This window comes from Thunnus maccoyii, chromosome 19, assembly GCF_910596095.1.
Source record: "Thunnus maccoyii chromosome 19, fThuMac1.1, whole genome shotgun sequence".
NCBI lineage: Eukaryota > Metazoa > Chordata > Actinopteri > Scombriformes > Scombridae > Thunnus > Thunnus maccoyii.
In genome coordinates, this window is record NC_056551.1 from 25315961 (window position 1) to 25334993 (window position 19033).

General features: G+C 37.6%; 1 protein-coding gene across 3 annotated transcripts; it reads right to left on the minus strand.

Annotated features, from left to right (window-relative positions):
- Positions 1–6501: 6501 nt before the first annotated feature.
- On the minus strand, positions 6502–18775 carry il1b (interleukin 1, beta). 3 transcript variants are annotated; one of them, XM_042394809.1, is made up of 7 exons: positions 18451–18775; positions 11629–11898; positions 10976–11027; positions 9908–10094; positions 9639–9818; positions 8243–8385; positions 6502–7344 (listed from the first exon to the last, which is right to left on the minus strand). In XM_042394809.1, exons 2-7 carry the CDS (start codon positions 11661–11663, stop codon positions 7132–7134), a joined length of 810 nt encoding a protein of 269 aa, XP_042250743.1. In that variant the 5' UTR covers positions 11664–11898; positions 18451–18775; the 3' UTR covers positions 6502–7131. The 3 variants fall into 3 exon arrangements, with proteins under 3 accessions (XP_042250743.1, XP_042250744.1, XP_042250745.1); XM_042394810.1 differs by lacking the exon at positions 18451–18775 and adding an exon at positions 16139–16159; XM_042394811.1 differs by lacking the exon at positions 18451–18775 and adding an exon at positions 13743–15386 and having other exon boundaries at positions 11629–11678.
- Between the last annotated feature and the right edge of the window lie 258 nt (positions 18776–19033).

Here is a 19033-nt window from a genome sequence, read left to right on the forward strand (position 1 = left end):
GGAAATTTGATCACAGAAAATACCTGAAACAACTGAATTTGTACTAAAAACAGGCTGGAATATTCTTACTACAGGTGTGGAGTTTTTGAGAAAATAAGGGTTTTTTGGTATTTTTCTATGTTTTGTGAAGTATTAAAAATCCAGTGGAGGAAAGTAACTATTACTCAAGTACTGAACTTAAAGCTGCAGTATGCAAGTTGAACACACTCTCTCTCTGCTGCCTCGTATCACTCCGCCAGCAGCCTTCCCCTCCAGCCTCCCACAGCCCGTTCCCCGGTGCACAGCCCCACCGGCCCGGCAGCAGCGGTGTGAAGCTCGAGGCCATCATGGAGAACCTGCAGCAGGTAGCGCTGCTGGCCCTGGAGGAGAAGCTCCAGCAGACGGAGAAGGAGAAAAAATGCCTCTCCATGGTGGAGTCCCGGATACACTAACAATCCCCTGTTGCTGTGATTGGCTAGTTATGTGCTGGCTAACCCTGATTAGTTGTTTGATTCAGACCAGGTCCAGATTTTTAAAAGACTAAATACAAAGGGGAGGGAGCTCACAGATATACTTGTTTTTAAGGAACCCTTCAATTAAATATTGTTAATGACATGCAATGAGTTATTTCAACCATAATTATAATGAAATAATATTGCCTACTGCAGCTTTAAGTGCAATTTTGAGATATTTGTACTTCACTTACTCTCACATGGTTTCATTTAAATAACTGTTTGACACCCAAGGAGGTAAAATCATCCAATATTTCATAACAAAAACAAAGATTGGATGGTTAAAATTCCAAAAACTGAAAACATATTTGTGTATCAGAACTTTGTTCTTTCTTCTTTCCTCTCCCATTAATCATCTCACGACCCCTCAGATTTATCTGCTGACCCTTTGGAGGGGCCCCGACCCCTAAGTTGGGAACCACTGGACTAAACTAGCTAACTGTATATAAAGTAGTTGAAACTAGCTCCACCTCCAGCAGCTACAACAGTAACATGCTGCTCTAACACTGATGCTTAACTATTAATAATCTAATGATGTCATATATAATAATATACCAGTCAGAGGGACCAAACCACTACTTTTACTGCAATACTTTAACCACATTTTGCAGACAATACTGTCTTTTGCTTAACCTCATTAACTCGTGTAGGACTCCAGCGTCCACTAGTTGGCCCTCTCTCCCTTCTCTTCCTGCCTTGCTTTGTCACATGCCAGGAAGACCTTGTGTTTACCAAAACATGGAGTCTCCAAATATCCTTTTTGTAAATCCGCTTGAACCTTTTCATGAAAAAAACATTATCAAACTGTGTGCATTCTTCTTCAAATTTTAGGCAGATATTCACTGGTGTTTAGTTTACAGCCTCATACTGTCCTCCACCTTTACAGACAAAGCCACAGGCTGTTATTTATACTAAAAAAAGCATTTTTTATTTTAGGTGGACAACATTTTTATTGTATTTCTGACACTTTCTCAAGAAACTATAGGAGGTTTATGCATGTAGTCACTGTGGTTCAGGAGCTACAGCTATTTGAATTTGGATATGTCATTTTGTTTTTGTTCCAAAATAGATTTGGAGTGAAAGGGATTAAGTAAGATTAAGTAGGACTATTTTTACATTGCTGTATCTGTACTTTCTTACTATACTATCTACTACTGCTATCTTATATAGTAAAGAATCTGAATACCTCTTCTTCCAACGCTGAGCAAATCTTATGGAGTAAAAAGTAAAAAATATTTAAGTGTGAAATAGCATGAAATGGAAAGTATCTCAACCTGCACTGAAGTACTTGTAGTAAATGTGTGTTTGGGTTGAAGGTGAGTTATGTGGTTGTTTATTTATAGCTGGAAAAATTAACTTAGAAAACCCCGTTTTTTTTTGTTTTTTTTTATCAGGTTGCAAAGATTATGCACACAGCAGAGGAGCTGCAGCTGGAATCCAGAGAGGAAGAGGTGCAAGAATATCTGGAGAGAAGGAAAATGATGGAGGGAGGGGGGGGAATGACAAAGAAGAGGAGGGGAGGGGGCTGAGTAAAGAGAAAGCAAAGCAGGAGGGAGGGAGGGAGGGAGGTGCATGAGAGGAGGCCATGTTTGTAGGAAGCAGAGCAAGAGGGACAGAGGCAGGGAGGGATCCTACGTTAGCGAGAGGAAGCATGATCCCGCTGTGAAGCCGGGCTGCCGGGGCTATATTTAGCTTCTGTTGCCATGTGCCCGGAATGTGCATGGCAGAGGGAGACACACACACACACACACACACACACACACACTCATCATAGGCCTACATGCTGGTCATACACTCCTGCACATGTGAGCGTGTGTGCAGATTGATGAACTGGTTTCTGGGTTAGGGATGTTCTTACATTTTGCATATCAATAAGTTTTCTAGTGTCAACATTAGATATGAGGCGATGCATGTAATATATGCACATCAACACAACCGCTCTGTCCTTTTCTCACACATACTGACACCTGATTTTTACGTCTTGGCCAATCACAAATATTGGAAAACGGGATTATAAAGATTTTTGTGCCACACATGTCTATAAATCATTCGGAGGAAAATGTTGCTGAGAGCAAATCTTCAGCAGGAGACTGAACGAATTCCCTCAAAACAGGTTGAAATAAGTCCTCAAAGAGAGATATATATATATATATACAATATAGATGTGTGTGTTTTGTCAAGGATGTGAGAATGAAAGATGAAACACTGCAGCGAGCTCTTGACCTCTTCAACTTGCCTGCACTTATTTTGCCTCTTTAAAGTCAAATGCACATCACTCCATAATCTGCTTTCCGCCTCCACGATGTAGAGCAGAGCTCAGCATCTCTGATTGGTCTGCAGTCAGTCAAGAAACAGCCCAAACTATCACCATGCAAACCCGCGCAGGCTGTACCAATGAGAGGTCAACTCTCTCTGAACTGTCTCTGATTGGCTGCGACTCCTTAAGTCCGCTATTGTGAAGTTGGAGGAACAGATTGATGTTTAATTTGGTGGGGCGCTGTATGTGTGTGTGTGTATCTTCTGGTATATGAGCTGTATGTTTCTGTGTCACAAGAATTCATTATCAATAAATTATATTACAGTAACAGAAAACAGTGTTCCCAGTTATGTGATGGCATTTATTACAGTATTTTATAATTGCTTTGGCTTAATTTTCAATTTGCTGTTTCAAAACTTATCATACAAAATGCTCCTACTTGTGTCCAGTGGTGGATTTACGTAAGTACTGTACTTGAGTACAATTTTAAGGTACTTATACATTTATTTGACAGCTTTAGTTACTTTTCAGATGAAGATTTGACACAATGGATAATATAACAAGCTTTTAAAATACAACACATTGTTAAAGATGAAACCAGTGGTTTCCAACCTTTTTGTCTTTTGACGTCTTACAAAAAGCAGTGTGTAGTCGGGGTCACATTTCACATGTCTATGAGTTGTTAACAGCTCCACTAAATAGTGATTTTTCCCTCTAAACTTCTCACATGCTTTCATTTCAATAAATGTTCAAATGATCCAATATTTCAGCAAAATACTTCTACTGTACTTTTACTGCAATACTTTAACTACACTAAGGATCTAATTCTTCCACCACTGCTTGTGCCTCAGTATCTCACACAGCACTCAACATGAAGACGTCTGTATCAAATCAATATATCACACAGTGAGTTTATCAGAGCATCACAACATTGCAGATGCTCAGTCCACAGCCAAAATCCACATTTTTGTGCCTCTCAACGTCTCTTAATAGCTTCAAATGTGGATATGTTGCACATTTTTTTTATTCAGAATAACCAGAACTGTTAGAAAATCAATGAAATACTTGATACTTGATTCATGATGAATTACAAATATGAAGAATTTAGGCTCACCTAGAAAAAAATATAATGAAATTCAGAGTGAAACTGACAGCAACACTGAGCTTTCAACAGACTCGTAATCAATAAATAACACAGGTGAAGCATGAAAGCAACAAACATTTACTCAAACTAAATTTTACTCAAGTCAAACCTGCCGCTGACCTTTCTGACTTCATAGAGGTCAAGAGTTAATAATGTTAATACTTGCTGAAGCATCATAACTAATAAATAATGACTATTCAGTGAACTCTTTACATTCAGAAGAATGGGAAACAACCAAACTCTGAGGCGCACACATCACTCAGATTGCCATAACTACTTACAACGAAGGATTAAAACTAATTTTGATAGCTCATTTTGTTCATTAGGACCAGTGATATTGATCTGTTGATTGACAGTGTTGGTTTGCACCTGCAGGGATGAAAGGATCATGGTTGTAACTTTTTTTTATCAAACCATATCCTACAATTTCAGTGATGTGGCATGAGACAACTTTAAGTAACTTTAACAAACCTTTGACTAGCACTGTATATTTCAGATAAGATTTCAGCTCAAACATGTACGGATGTATTTGAGAAGTTGACATTTGGAGTAAAGAAGGAGAAAAAGAAGTGAAATCCTGCTACTATAGTTTGTTTACGTATCCTGCGGAGCCGGAGGACACTTCCTGAAGCTGACCAATCAGAACAGAGTGGGCTCATCAGGAGGCGAGCCTTAAAGAGACAGGAGCTAAAACGGCCTGTTTCAGACAGAGGCTGAACTGAGGGGCTGCATAAAGGACCAGTAGAAGATAGATAAGGAGTTTTCAACTAGAAATCATGCAAAGATATTCCAGTAGAGCACCAGAATGTAAATATAGACCTGGAAATGTGCATGATAAGTCCCCTGCTTAAACTGTGCGTAAAAGTGTCTTTTTAGCAAACTAGCTAGCTAGCTTTCTAACCAGTAGTTAGCTAATTGCTGGTTAGCAAGCCACAAGTAATGCTAGTCACTGAACAACCAGTGAGTAGCCACTACAGTCATCAAGATTCAAGCACCATGTATGTCATTGTTGACAAAAGTTAGTTATGGTCAAGTTATCCAGTCAGTTGATGATTTATTCTGCAAGACAACTGTGAGAATGTGTGATAATAAGCATTCCACTGCTAGATGCTCAGTTATCTATGCTGTAGTTTCAGGGTGACGAAATAGTAAATGATTTAATTTTTACCAACATTTCTACCAACAAGGCTAATTGAAGTAGTTTTAGAAGTTCTTACATACTGTGTGTTTACAGTGAATTTCAGAAGAGCTTTAAACTGAGAATATGTCACGACAGTCTTTCATGGTCCGGTATGAGCAATAATGTTAGCTAATGGTGGCTAATGTTAGAAAACTTTGGATAGAAATTGCTGCGTAACTAACATTACTACATCAGTTCATTGACGTCTACTTGTGTTAAAGATGGGTTCACAATTTTTCCAAGTCTGCCTTAAAACAACAGTCAGGAGCCCAAATGAACATTGAAACATGTTTTTCTTGCTGTAATCATTCCTCCTGTTCATACTGACCATTAGAAGATCCCTTCATAATGCACTTACAATGGAAGTGATGGGGGACAAAATCCACAGTCCTCCCTCTGTGCAGAAATGTATTTAAAAGTTTATCTGAAGCTAATATGAAGCTTCAGCGTCCAAATGAGTCAAATCAAGTAGCTATCTTTCAACATTACAGTCTTTTTAGTGACAAAGTCCCTCTTTTTGTTACTATTGTTGTGTGAAATCTTTAGATGGGCCACTAAATTTTGCGGTCACCCACAACTAAACATCAAACTCAAAACTTATAGAGAAAGGCTCAAAAAATACACTTGAAGCTGGTAGAGTTCAATGTAAATAGGTTTACTGTGCAGTAGAGAGCAACACAAAGCAACCCGCTGCCTTTATCCCAGGATAAAAAACCTAATTCAAAATCATAAAACATGATATTATATACTTCTCATAACCCCTCATATTGTGGAGCTTATTTTCTAGATTCCACCTCATATTTTAATCATATTCAAAACTATTTGGTCATTATTGCTGAGTTCAGTAGTGACCTTTGGTTTATCTTAGAAATAATACTGTCTCAGCATCTTCCACATTTCTCAAAGTAAAAACGGGCCTAGCAGCCTTAAATCATCTTACACAGAGAACCAAAAATGTTACACCACTGATTAGCCTTCTTTTTTAACTTCCCTGAGAACTGTCTCTTATTGACATCAATGTTATCTTTGCACATTCACTGGTACATTCGTTTGATCATGGGAAGGCAGTTTCCACCACACTATACTTCCACCGCAGCTCAACAGAGAAACACCGTCCAAAAGCACATTTGAAGGATCTTTAAATAGTCAGTATGAACAGGAGGAATGATCACAGCGAGGAAAACCTCTTTCACTGTTCATATGGACACCTGACTGTTGTTTTAAGACACACTTGAAAAGTTGTAAACTCATCCTTTAATATTACTGTGTTTTAGCATTTACTATTAATTTATTAGTGCCCCTTTTGACCACAAGGGGCGCTGCTGAGCAAGTCACATAAGCCTGCTTTAAAAGCTACTGATCAAAGCAAGAAGACGGTTAGAGGGTTAAAATAATTTTATTTTATTTTATCAGCAAAGCAAATGTCATAACAACAGGAAAAACAACACACAATGAAAATTATCAAGCATAACAGCTGATTTTTTTTTTGACCAAATCAAGGGACAAACAATAACGGTCATTGAGAAATAAATTATAGAAGCTTATGGTACTTTTGACTTAAATGGAACCCCATACGTGAGATCTGCAGGTCAGAGTTGTTTACCACAATGTTTAAGTCACTATAACAATGCAAAGTAATCTTCACTTTTAAAAAAACAACAAACACAAATCACAGAACCAGGCATATTTAGCCCGCTACACTTTTAAACTCACAATGTTTTACACACTCAAGTCTTCATTTTCCTGTTAGAACAAAACAGAGCAACTGCATATTTGTCTTAATAAACAATGGAAATAGGAGGAATATCCTGTTACTTTTTTCATTCATTCATGAATTTTGTTTGTTTTCACAGCATTTTTCAGTGATTAAAAACAATATAAAGTAAAACTATCTTTAGTGGAATACACTAAATTATATTTCCACTTCACCAAGTAGAGATCAATGCGGACGATTGCACCATCTAGTGGTGAAGCATAAATATCTACAATTCATTGCTGTGTCACTGTCTTCAGCATAATTCTGACTGTGCATGGCACCTTAAACCCACAAATACTTTATTTATTTTATGGTGAAGCAGGTGTTACGGCGGGTAGTGCCTCGACACATTTCCACAGGCTGGTATTCATCCTCATAGGAAGTGCTGATGTACCAGCCGCGGCATTTGACCGACTCAAAGGTGGTCGAATTTATTCCCGTGGTTCTCTTGTAGAAGAGGAAACGGTCCATGTCACTGTCTTCTCCGATCTCCTGCATATTTGACTCACTGCATCGCTGCCAAAATATAGATAAAGAGAAAATGTATGTTTTGTATGGAAGACCATTTCCGCCAATAAAAGAAAAAAAAAGTAGATGTCAGTCATCATAAAAAAAATATGGTCATGGTGAGCATTTGGTTAGCTTGATGTGTAACACTGCATCATATTTTATAAGATGATCACATGTTTTTTAGTGTAAAATCTGAATTTGAAGAGTAAGTAATAACCATTGCTGAAAAATAGTAAAAAACAACAACAAAAAAAATTACAATATTTACCTCTGAAATGTGGTGGAGTAGAAGTAAAAAATAGCATAAAATTGAAATACTCAATTAAAGTACCTCAAAATTGTACAATACCCGAGTAAATGGGTAACACTTTATTTTAAGTCCCCCTTATTTAGCATTTATAAGCAATATATAAACAGTTAATAAATTGTATATATATAGTATAACGTAGTTATAAGCAGATATAAGAACAATTTTAACTGTTTATTAATACACAGTATGTGTTAACAATTATAACTTCTCCTATGAAAACATATTTTATATTATTACAACTGTGATTTACTATATTGTTATTCATTATCTGTTTATACAGCAGCCTCCACTTATGGTAGTCCACAGGAGGAATTATAGTTGTTGACAAATACATTAATAAACACTTATATCTGCTAACAACTACATTCTAGTGTGTTGTAAACAATTTATTAACTGTTTATATACTAATTATGAATGCTTAAGTGTTACTGGGTAAATAAAGTACTTCATTACTTTCCACTGCTGGCAATAAGGACTTCTGTTAAAAAGGACTAAAAATTTTCCTAAATCACATCAACTGACCCCAAAAATTCCCTCTGAACTGTTACTTTCTCATCACGACACCTTTATGTGCAACTATATATTTCTGCTTACCTCTAGATTCAAGACAGCTTTGCCGTCTTTCAGAGAGCTTGAAATGTGCAGGGGGTCTTTCTCCTTCATGATTGACAGGACGACAGTCTGACCTATGTCAGACTCGGGGGAGGGTTTGATGTACTGTGCCAGCTTGAAATTAACTGTTGTGAGAAAAAAGACAGAGAAACAAGAGAGATTAATCGATAAGTCGATCAACAGAAAACTAATCTGCAAATATTTTGATAATCAAATAATCATTTGAATCATTTTTAAGCAAAAAGACCAAACATTTACTGGCTCCAGCTTATCAAATGTGCTAATTTTATAGGTTTTTTTGTCTTCAATGATGGTAAAATGAAAATCTTTGGGTTTTGGTCTGTTGGTCGGAGAAAATAAGACATTTGAAGGTATCATCTTGAGTAAATTACGAGCATTTTTCACTATTTTCTGACATTTTATTGACAGTGAAAAAAATATTAGTCCGTTAGTTGCAACGCTAGTGACTAATATAACAAACATAAGTACACAATTACAAGTAAAAGTTCTGCATTCAAAGTCATTCTTAAGTAAAAGTACATAAGTATTATTAGCAAAATGTACCTAAAGTATCAAAGGTAAAAGTACTCGTTCTACAGAAAAATGTCCCTTTTGACTGATATATCGTTCTATATAACATTTTTAGATTGGTAATTCTTAGGTAGTTTAGTCCAGTGGTTCCCAACCTAGGAGTCAAGCAACTCCAAAGGGTCACCAGATAAACCTGAGGGGTCGTGAGATGATTAATGGGAGAGGAAAGAAGTAAAAACAAAGTTCTGATACAGAAATGTATAATTATGGCATGAATTAAATCTGCAGTGCTGGTAAAAGTAATTTTACTAAAATGTAAACTTAAGAATACTTCATTACAAGTAAAAGTTCTGCATTTGAAATCCTACTAAGAACAGGGGTATTATTAGCAAAATTTCAAAATCAGCAAAGTGTTAAGGGCGGCCCTTCATATTGGGACGGTGACACGCAGTTCACAAAGGTTTGTTAGCGGCTGTTCCTGCCGCTGTTCAAGCAACTACCGTGCATTTAGAAATCCCCAGACTTCGGTGGGTAGAGATCTCCCGATTGTCTGGTATCGCGAGACTAAGAGGCCCCAACAAGACGCTGCTTTTTCTGAGCCAAAAATGTTGGGAACCACTGGTTTAATCTTTAAAAATGTGTATTTTATAAGCTTATCATATGTTTTTCATGTGAAATCTCAAGTTCAAAAGTAACTACAGCTGTCAGATATATGCCTTGGGGTTAAATAGTTGAATATTTCCCTCTGAAATGTTGTGTAGTATGAGTATAAAGTGGCATAAAATTATATAGTACTTGAGTAAATGTACTCAGCTAAATTCCACCACTGGACTTGTGATGTTCATACCTTTGTGATCATGGTGTCCTCCTTTCAGAGTGATGGCCTGCAGCTTTAACTGTCCGTCAACCTGGCAGAGATCTTTTTGTGAGCTGTCACACAGAGTCAACTGCTTCTCACTGTAGAGACGTTTGTATTTTCTTTTTTTCACTTCTGTGGTGAAGTTCCCCTCCATCTTGACAATTGTTTCTGTGGAAAGGCGAAGGGAGAAGAGAGTGTTAAGTCGTGGCAACATCTTAGGAGCTTTAATGAGCTTATAATGATGTGAAATTATTCACCTTCCACCAGGCTTGCCATGATCTCACTGCAGAGCTGCTTATCACTGAGCTCACAACAGCGAGACAGAGACTTTTTCATCCTGTTCACGGCGAGCACCAGGGTAGCTACACACTGCATGGTCTTCGGGTTGTGGGAAACCACCAGGTTCAGTCCCTCATCAAGGCTGAAGGTCTTATCCTCACCATCCTACAGTGCAAAGAACAGAAAACCATGTCATGCTCCGCTGCACATGTTTCCTGTCATCTGAATTTTGGTTGTATACACAGACCAGAAATTGTTTCTCAAACCAAAAAAACACATCCAACCCATCTTTTAATAAGGCAAACGGGTTTATAAGTTGTTACTAATGGATTATAAAATGGTTAATAAATCACAAAACAGTTATTGAGCCAATAATAACAACAACTTTTAGGTTGCCAGATTGTGGTTGGTGTTTCTCCAGACACTTGGTTTGTCTTTTTAGTTTCTGAATTGACCAGGAAGCTCCTCCAATGGGGCGATTGACCCCTGATCTTTATGAAAAGAGCATCTGGAAATTAATTCATTAACATATTATTATTATTACCCTTCTTTAACGACTGTTAAGGCCTTATTAATGACTCTTTTTACATGAGAGTAGAATTAAAGGACAAGTGTGTAGATTTTAGTGGCATATAGCAGAACGGACTTGGCAGAAATGGAATATAACATTCATAAGTACGTTTTCATTAGTGTATAATCCCCTGAAAATAAGAATCATGTTTTCGTTACTTTAGAATGAGCCCTTTATATCTACATAGGGAGCAGGCCCACTATGTTGTACTGCTATGTTTCTACAGTAGCCCAGAAAGGACAAACAAGACACTGGCTATAGAAAGGGCCTTTTTTGCAAGTTTCACGACCACCGTAGGTTCTCCCACAAGCTTAGAAGTGGACGGTGAGGTGAGGTGTATTCAATTGGTTGCAATCTGCAACCTCACCACTAGATGCCAGTAATCCTACACACTGGTCCTTCACAAGAACGTACATGAGAAGCCCAGAAGGACATACGGCTCACATGGCCTCAAGTAAATAAAAATTAATCTTACCGTCATCTCAAAGCAGAGGGATTTGATTTCTGTCTCATCTGATTCAGATGAACTGAAATACAAAACAGATAAATGTCAAATATATCATTTTAAAACTGGCAGTTGCAAAGCTTTGAGAGGACAAGTTGAACCATCCCTCACATTTAAATACATGTTAATTTAATTAATGATATACTCCTGTAATTAATCAATTTCATGTGTGATGAGCAGCATACAAAGTCTAAAGTTACACAGTTTTTGTACCATTAGAAATACCTAAAAGCACATTTCTAAGCCTGTTCACCATATGTTTTAGCCAAGTCACAAAACAGAGGTACAGGATGCTGTGAGGGAGAAGTAAAAATCATTGTCAGACGGACTGGAGCACTTCCCTTTTCAGAGGCAGGAACTCAGGATGGAAGGCTGCCGAAAAATGGCTTTCGGGAACTCTTGATTTCAAGTTTACTATTTGTTACTTACCTCAGCTTTAAAATATGTCACTTTAACACACATTTCATGCTCTGAGCTCTCATAAACACATGAAGTATTATCTAAAATCGCAATTGGAAAGTTTTTTGATTGTGTTCTTGATATTTCCAGTGAGACACATTACAAACACTGTAGGTTTAGACACAAACAGAACGTTATAGATATACATTATAGATTGAACTTACCAATCCAGAGCTTGACGCAGGTCAAACTCAGCCATTGTCTTTGATATGAACTGTTAAAATGTGATTACAGACTCAAATTTAAGTAACTGAAATCACTTCTTTCCAGTTCACAGCCAGGTGCTACTCGATGCCCTGCAGGTTGACTGAGAATGAGAGTCTGAGCAGCTCTTTATGAGTACCACTCTCTTCCTGGTTTTAGCATCATGGTGGTTCCACATAGAACTTTCTCTCATGACGAGATGATAACCAGAAACCACACTACACCTACGTCTTCAACCGGTGGAAATAAAAAAAGAAAAGGAGCACATTTATGTCTGAATAAGGAAGCTTATAAAATAAGTAAAAGCTACTGTGATTATTCATTTTGGAGCAGTAGTTTTTGTTTTTATTCATTTTCTGAAATGGGATAAAATAATGCATCAAGAGTGGAAATAATACATTGGCTAACTGACCATTAGCTATCCCTCAAAATTCATGGTAGTTTTCAATTTCAATTTCAATTTCACACAGAATTAAAGAAGGGTTTTGCAGTTTTTCAAGTTTCTGTCTTCAGTGGTGGAGGAAGTACTCAGATCCTTTACTTAAGTAAATGTACCAATACTACGGAAAAGGATTAAGACCACATGTGAAAAATGTATTTGAGTTCGGAGTTTAAAGTCAGATTTCTGAGATTAAAGTCAGATTTCTGAGATTAAAGTCATAATTCTGAGATTAAAGTCAGATTTCTGAGATTAAAGTCATAATTCTGACAATAAAGTCATAATTCTGAGAATAAAGTCATAATTCTGAGATTTAAGTCATAATTCTGAGATTAAAATCAGATTTCTGAGATTTAAGTCAGATTTCTGAGAATAAAGTCATAATTCTGACAATAAAGTCATAATTCTGAGTTTAAAGTCATAATTCTGAGATTTAAATCATAATTCTGAGAATAAAGTGATAATTCTGAGATTAAAGTCAGATTTCTGAGAATAAAGTTATAATTCTGAGGGGTTGTGAGATGATAAAGATAAAAAACACTGTCTATGTGAATTGGAGGTGGCCTCTCTCTCTCTCCAGTTCAATGGGAGACTGTCATGTCCTCACACAGACAGCTGCTCTCATGACTTCCTCCTGTCCTGGGCATGAGCACCAACGCCCTCTGCTGCTGATTGGCCAGAGCAGTGTTGTGTGGCTCGCTCCATGCGTCCGTGTTTACAAAGCCCATTTATAAAGCCAGAGCTGTGTATGAACACGGACAGCTGGCGGACTGTGAGGAGATATTCACTGAATTTGACAAAAAGTGTACTGGATTAGAATCGCTGACTTTACCTTTAATGGGAGAGGAAAGAAAAAAAGTTCTGATACACAAATCTGCTTTCAGTTTTTGAACTTTTTCCTCTAATCTTTAATTTTTGCTGAAACAAAAACATTTATTGAAATGAAACCATGTGAGAAGTTTAGAGGGAAACGTAAACATAACCGGACCTTTGCGGAACTGGGTTTTTGCTGTGATAAATAATTTACACTGTTTTGTTGATTTTAATTGAAATATGGCCTCTTTAATAGAGGATTTCATTCAGTCTCCCTCTGAGGATCTCTTTGACTGTTGTACTAAAGATCAACTTGTAGAGATCACTGAGCATTGAGGCCTCTGACCAAAAAAAAAAAAAAACTGACGGAAACTGTAAAAAATTGCTGTGGCAAACAAATTTCTAGAAGCAGAAATACTGGTTATTGAGGTGGTGAAAAGGAAATCTGTAAGTTCACCAGTATTCACCGCTGCAGCTTTAACATTCGAACAACAAAGAGAACTTCAAATGCTTCAGCTGGGACATGACAGTAATAAACAAAAAGAAGTGGAAACAAAAAAGCTGAACTTGCCAAAGTGGAAATACAGAGATGTAGATGAAACTGTCTAGGCTGGCTGGCTAGGTTTCTGTTCCACTTTAATGTAAATTTGATGTTGTGATGTTGCCTAACACATGATTGTTTTCCTAAATTCAAAGAGAAATATCCAGACTTCTTTTTTTTCTCTTTGTCTGAGAGGTCAAGGCAGCGGTTTGACCCACGCATCCACATACATCACTGATATTACTGATTCTGTCACATCTTATTTATTTGTGTTTGTTGACCTCTAATCTCGTGTGTGCTCTCCTTCCCTCTTTGTCTGAATCGTGAGCCGGTTCATGACGGTGGAAGAAGTATTCAGATCCTTAAGTGTAGTGGAGTGGAAGTATAAAGTAGTGCAAAATGAAAATACTCAAGTAAAGTACCTAAAATTGTACTTGAGCAAATATACTGGTTCATGACACTAGAAACCACTAGAGGTAATTAAGAAAATATGCTGTTATTTGGGTGAAACATTTTAAATAGTTTTGTTTCCAATAAAAATTTATTAGACTAAATGACAGGTAGTGATGCCAATATTAATATTAGAGAGGAAGATTCCATGATGTGGGGAATTTTACTCATATTTACTCTTCTGCGGTTTGCCTTATTCCCTGCAGGTGATCTAAACAGGATTTACCACCCACTCAGCTTGTGCATGTGCTTCATATTAAAACTGATCTGGTGTTTTAGTGAAAGTTTCTGTTACTCTTTGTGACCTTAATATCTCAGCCGTACGTAGGAGTTTCCGCGGTTTGAATCTGTGGTCTTTGTTGCTACGTGTCACTCATATATGTGATCTCTGTAGAGGCTGAATAAATTACTGATCAGTGGGCAAGAATATTGTTCAGTTATGATGTGTTTAGTGTGTCTTTTAGCAGCAGCAATCACAGCAGATGTACTGTATCTCATAATGAGAGATGTTTGTGACTACAATATTTCCATCAACGTGTGGTCTCAGTTTATATCCACTGACCTGAGGATTGAACTACACTTTTTGACTCAGAGCTGGCACAAACAAACATGCGTGTCTTAACGACTTTGATAACCTGAAGGTGTAGGAAAGTTTTTTCTAGGTCAAATGAGCTCATATTTCCTGTAAAGATGCATTTACACTAAAACCAGTTGAGGCCAGTCATCTACAGACAAGAGGATATAACAACACTGAAACCAGCAGCCAAAGGTCGACTGCCAGATTATTTTTAAATCTAAATATGATGAATCTTACTACACTCAAACTCACACAGAGAAACACAGCATTTATCTTTACCCCACATTGTTCAAACTCACAAAACTTTATATTAAAGAACAGGTTCACAGTTATTCAAGTGTGTCTTAAAACAACAGTCAGGTGTCCATATGAGCAGTTGTGTTGGAAAATTGCCTTTCCATGATCAATATGCCAGTGAGAGTGCAAAGATAGCATTATGCCAATAAGAGACAGTTCCCAGGGAGTTAGCAATAAGGCTAATATGTAGTATAGCAATTTTATTTTCTGTGTGAAAGGCTGTCAGGTCCATTTTTAGTGTGAGAAAAGGTGGAAGATGCTGAGACAGTAATTTTTAAGATAAGTCACCCTTGTATTATCACCAAAGTGTCAAGGTCTCTTATGAACCTCAGAAATAATGACCAGATGGCAGACTATAATTAAAAATGAAGTGGAGACTAGAAACTAAGCTCCACAATAGGAGGAGTTATGAAAAGTATATAATATGAGGTTTCATGATTTTGCATCAGGTTTTTTATTTGTCCCGGGACAAAAGGCCTCAGTTTGCTCTGTCTCTTTTTATATGCACAGTAAACCCATTCACATTGAACTCTACCAGCTTCCAGTGTATTTTTTGAGTCTTCCTCCTATAAGTTCTGAGTTTAATACTAAGTTGTGGGTGACCTGAAGATTTATTTGCCCATTTGAAGATTTTTCCATGACACAGTGAAAGAGGTTTTCCTCGCTGTAATCATTCTACCTGTTCATACTGGCTATTAAAAGATCTTTCAAATGTGCTTTCAATGTAAGTGAAGGAGGCCAAAATCCACAGTGTGTCCACACAGTCATTTAAAAGTTGATATGAAGCTTATATGAGGCTTCAGCAGTCTGAGTTAGTCATACCGAGTGGATATCTGACACATTTACAGTCTTTTTAGCATCAAATTCCCTCTTTGTGTTTCCTTGGACGGTGTTTCTCTGTTGAGCTGCAGGTGGAAGTATAGTAACAAAAAGAGGAACTTTGCCACTAAAAAGACTAACGTTGAAAGATATCTACTTGATTTGACTCATTTGGACACTGAAGCCTCATATTAGCTTCAGATAAACTTTTAAATACATTTTTGCACAGATGGTTGATTTTGTCCCCCATCACTTAGATTGTAAGTGCATTATGAAGGGATCTTCTAATGGTCAGTATTGTTGTTGTTGAGCGATGGTCAGCACCTCAGTGAAGAAAGTGCACACGAGCCTTTGATGTCTTAATGCTGAGAATGTTTTATTGAAACACTTGGCCAAGCAGAGAACTGAAACAATACACATCAAGGTGTTCTGTACAAGATGTTAGCTGACTCTTTAACCCCAACAGATCAGCCTACAGTATGAAAAATTAGTCTTATTGGTTCACTAGTTTCAAAACAAGGAACTGCATCTTACCCGTGTTAGTTCAGGTCACCGTCTAAACTTCTCACATGCTTTCATTTCAATAAATGTTCAAATGATCCAATATTTCAGCAAAAATCAAAGATTAGAGAAAAAGTCCAAAAATTGAAAACAGATTTGTGTATCAGAACTTTGTTTTTTCTTCTTTCCTCTCCCATTAATCATCTCACGACCCCTCAGATTTATCTGCTGACCCTTTGGAGGGGCCCTGACCCCTAGGTTGGGAACCAGTGGACTAAACTAGCTAACTGTATATAAAGTAGTTGAAACTAGCTCCACCTCCAGCAGCTACAACAGTAACATGCTGCTCTAACACTGATGCTTCAGTATTAATTATCTAATGATGTCATATATAATAATACTTCAGTCAGAGGGACCAAACCACTACTTTTACTGCAATACTTTAACTACATCAAGCTCATAATACTTGAGACTGTTCTGTTCTAGTACTATTGGACCTTAGCGCAGTGTTCGATACTGTGGACCATCACATTCTGATCCACAGGCTAAATCACCTGGTGGGCATCTCTGGGACTGCATTGGAGGGGTTCTCCTCATATCTCACAGACAGATCTTCGTCAATCTCTGTAGGTGAATTTGAGTCGGACACTGCAGCTTTGTCATGCGGTGTCCCCCAGGGATCAATCTTAGGACCCATTCTATTCTCCATATACATGCTGCCACTAGGACAAATCATCAGTAGTTTCAAGAACATCTCCTACCATATGTACGCTGATGACATCCAGTTGTACTTTTCATTTAAACCTAATGAGCTTCACAAACTCTCTGTACTTAACATCTGTTTAAACGCAATTAGGAATTGGATGGCAAACAATTTTCTGCAGTTAAATGCAGACAAAACTGAAATCCTGATCTTTGGCCCTGACAATCTTCAGTCAGCAATCAGGCAGAAACTTGGTGCCTTATCTTCATCTTCCTGGTCCTGCCTGCACAATCTCGGTGTAATTTTCGACCAATCCATAAGTTTCAAAGCGCATGTTAAGACACTAACTAAATCATGTTTCTTTCACCTTAGAAACATAGCCAAACTCCGGTCTGTGGTATCAAGAAATGAAATGGAGATGTTGATACATGCTTTTATCTCATCACGTTTGGACTACTGTAACTCTCTTTTTACCTGTCTTAATAAATCTTCCATACAATGCTTACAAACTGTCCAAAACGCTGCTGCTAGGCTTTTAACACAATCCAACAGATGGTCACATACAACTCCTATTTTAATCTCTTTGCACTGGCTTCCAGTAAATTTTAGAATTCATTTTAAAATTTTGGTGCTCACTTATAGAGCCCTACATGGCCAGGCTCCACAGCACATTAGTGACCTTCTGCACCCCTACACCACTAGTCACGCTCTTAGATCCTCCACTTAGGGCTTTCTAAGTGTACCTCGTACACATTTTAAGACCCGGGGGGATCATGCCTTCCAGTCGGCAGCCCCTAAGTTTTGGAACACTCTTCCAACAAGCTTAAGGTCCTTTGATAATTGTAGACTCCTTTAAAAAGCAGCTAAAAACCCATTTGTTTAGAAGGGCATTTGGGTAGTATGTGCTATTTTATCTTAATTTGTCCATTTTATCTGCTCTACTTGTGTATTTTATCTGGTGTCCTTGCTTTTCTTTATTCTGATTTTATTTTATTTTATTTCAATTTCACTTTATTTTATATTATTTTATTTTAATTTATTTCTTTTACTGCAAAGCACTTTGCAATTTTATTTTATTTCTTTGACTGTGAAGCACTTTGTAACTGGTGTTTGTGAAAGGTGCTATATAAATAAATTTTGCTTGCTTGCTTGCTAATACTTATGTACTTTTACTGCAATACTTTAACTACATCAAGCTAGTATTTTTTACTGAAGAAAAGGATTTGAATACTTCTTCCATCACTGAACATTTGTGACAGAAATCTCATAGCTTACTAATGGCAGTGCTTTGGTCAATAGAATTGAAATTTATGCTGATGAAATGTTTACAAATCTGTTGAAATTGTAAACTCTCTTTTGCTGAGGACAAGTGTGCCTCAACCACGGCATTTCCCACATCCCCCAGTTTGGGGGGGGGATTACCGTGTTATTTCCCAACTATGAAGTCATGGATATCACCAGAGGGCGTGAATAATCCAACTATGTATATACTTAAAAATAAGAGAAGTGTGTTCAATTTATTTCAGCTTTATCTGCAGAGTTTGGTGATATCAGGACTTTCTATGTAGAAAGTTCCAGTTACACATATAATACAACATTTTAAAGCTGAATAATCAAACATTATACTCTACATTATACTCACACTTGTCTGAAAAGAAGCGAACGTGCAGCAGGAAGTGGTGTTGTGGTCTCAGATACTCATGAAACACACACAGGTAGGTGAGAGAGATGATGCCCTAGATAGCATACGGAAGTGGGCCACTTCAGGCAATGATACAGCACTGCTGGCTTTCTTCTGGCCTGGACAAAATGGACGTGAGCCTGAAGTGGCCTACATGTAAAATAACAAATATGGCTCAAATATCCCAAAGCAAATGTGGGCCATTTTTGGCAAAGGTGCAGTGCTCTCGGCAATGTGTAAACTGGATGTGACCATAAAGTCGCCCATGTGATACATAGTGAATATGGCCCAAATATCACAAAACAAATGTAGGCCACCTTTGGCAAGCCCAGTTGACAATAGTTAATGTGGGTGTAAACCAAAAGTGGCCCACATATGGTGCAGCAAATGTGGCCCGGTTATCTTAAAAGATACCTAGGCCAGTTCTGACAAAGATATTGCACAGTAAGCACTAGCTTGACTTGATGTGAACCTAAAGTGGCCAACATATGATATGACAAATATGGCCTAAATACTATACAACAAATTTGGCCCACACCCAACA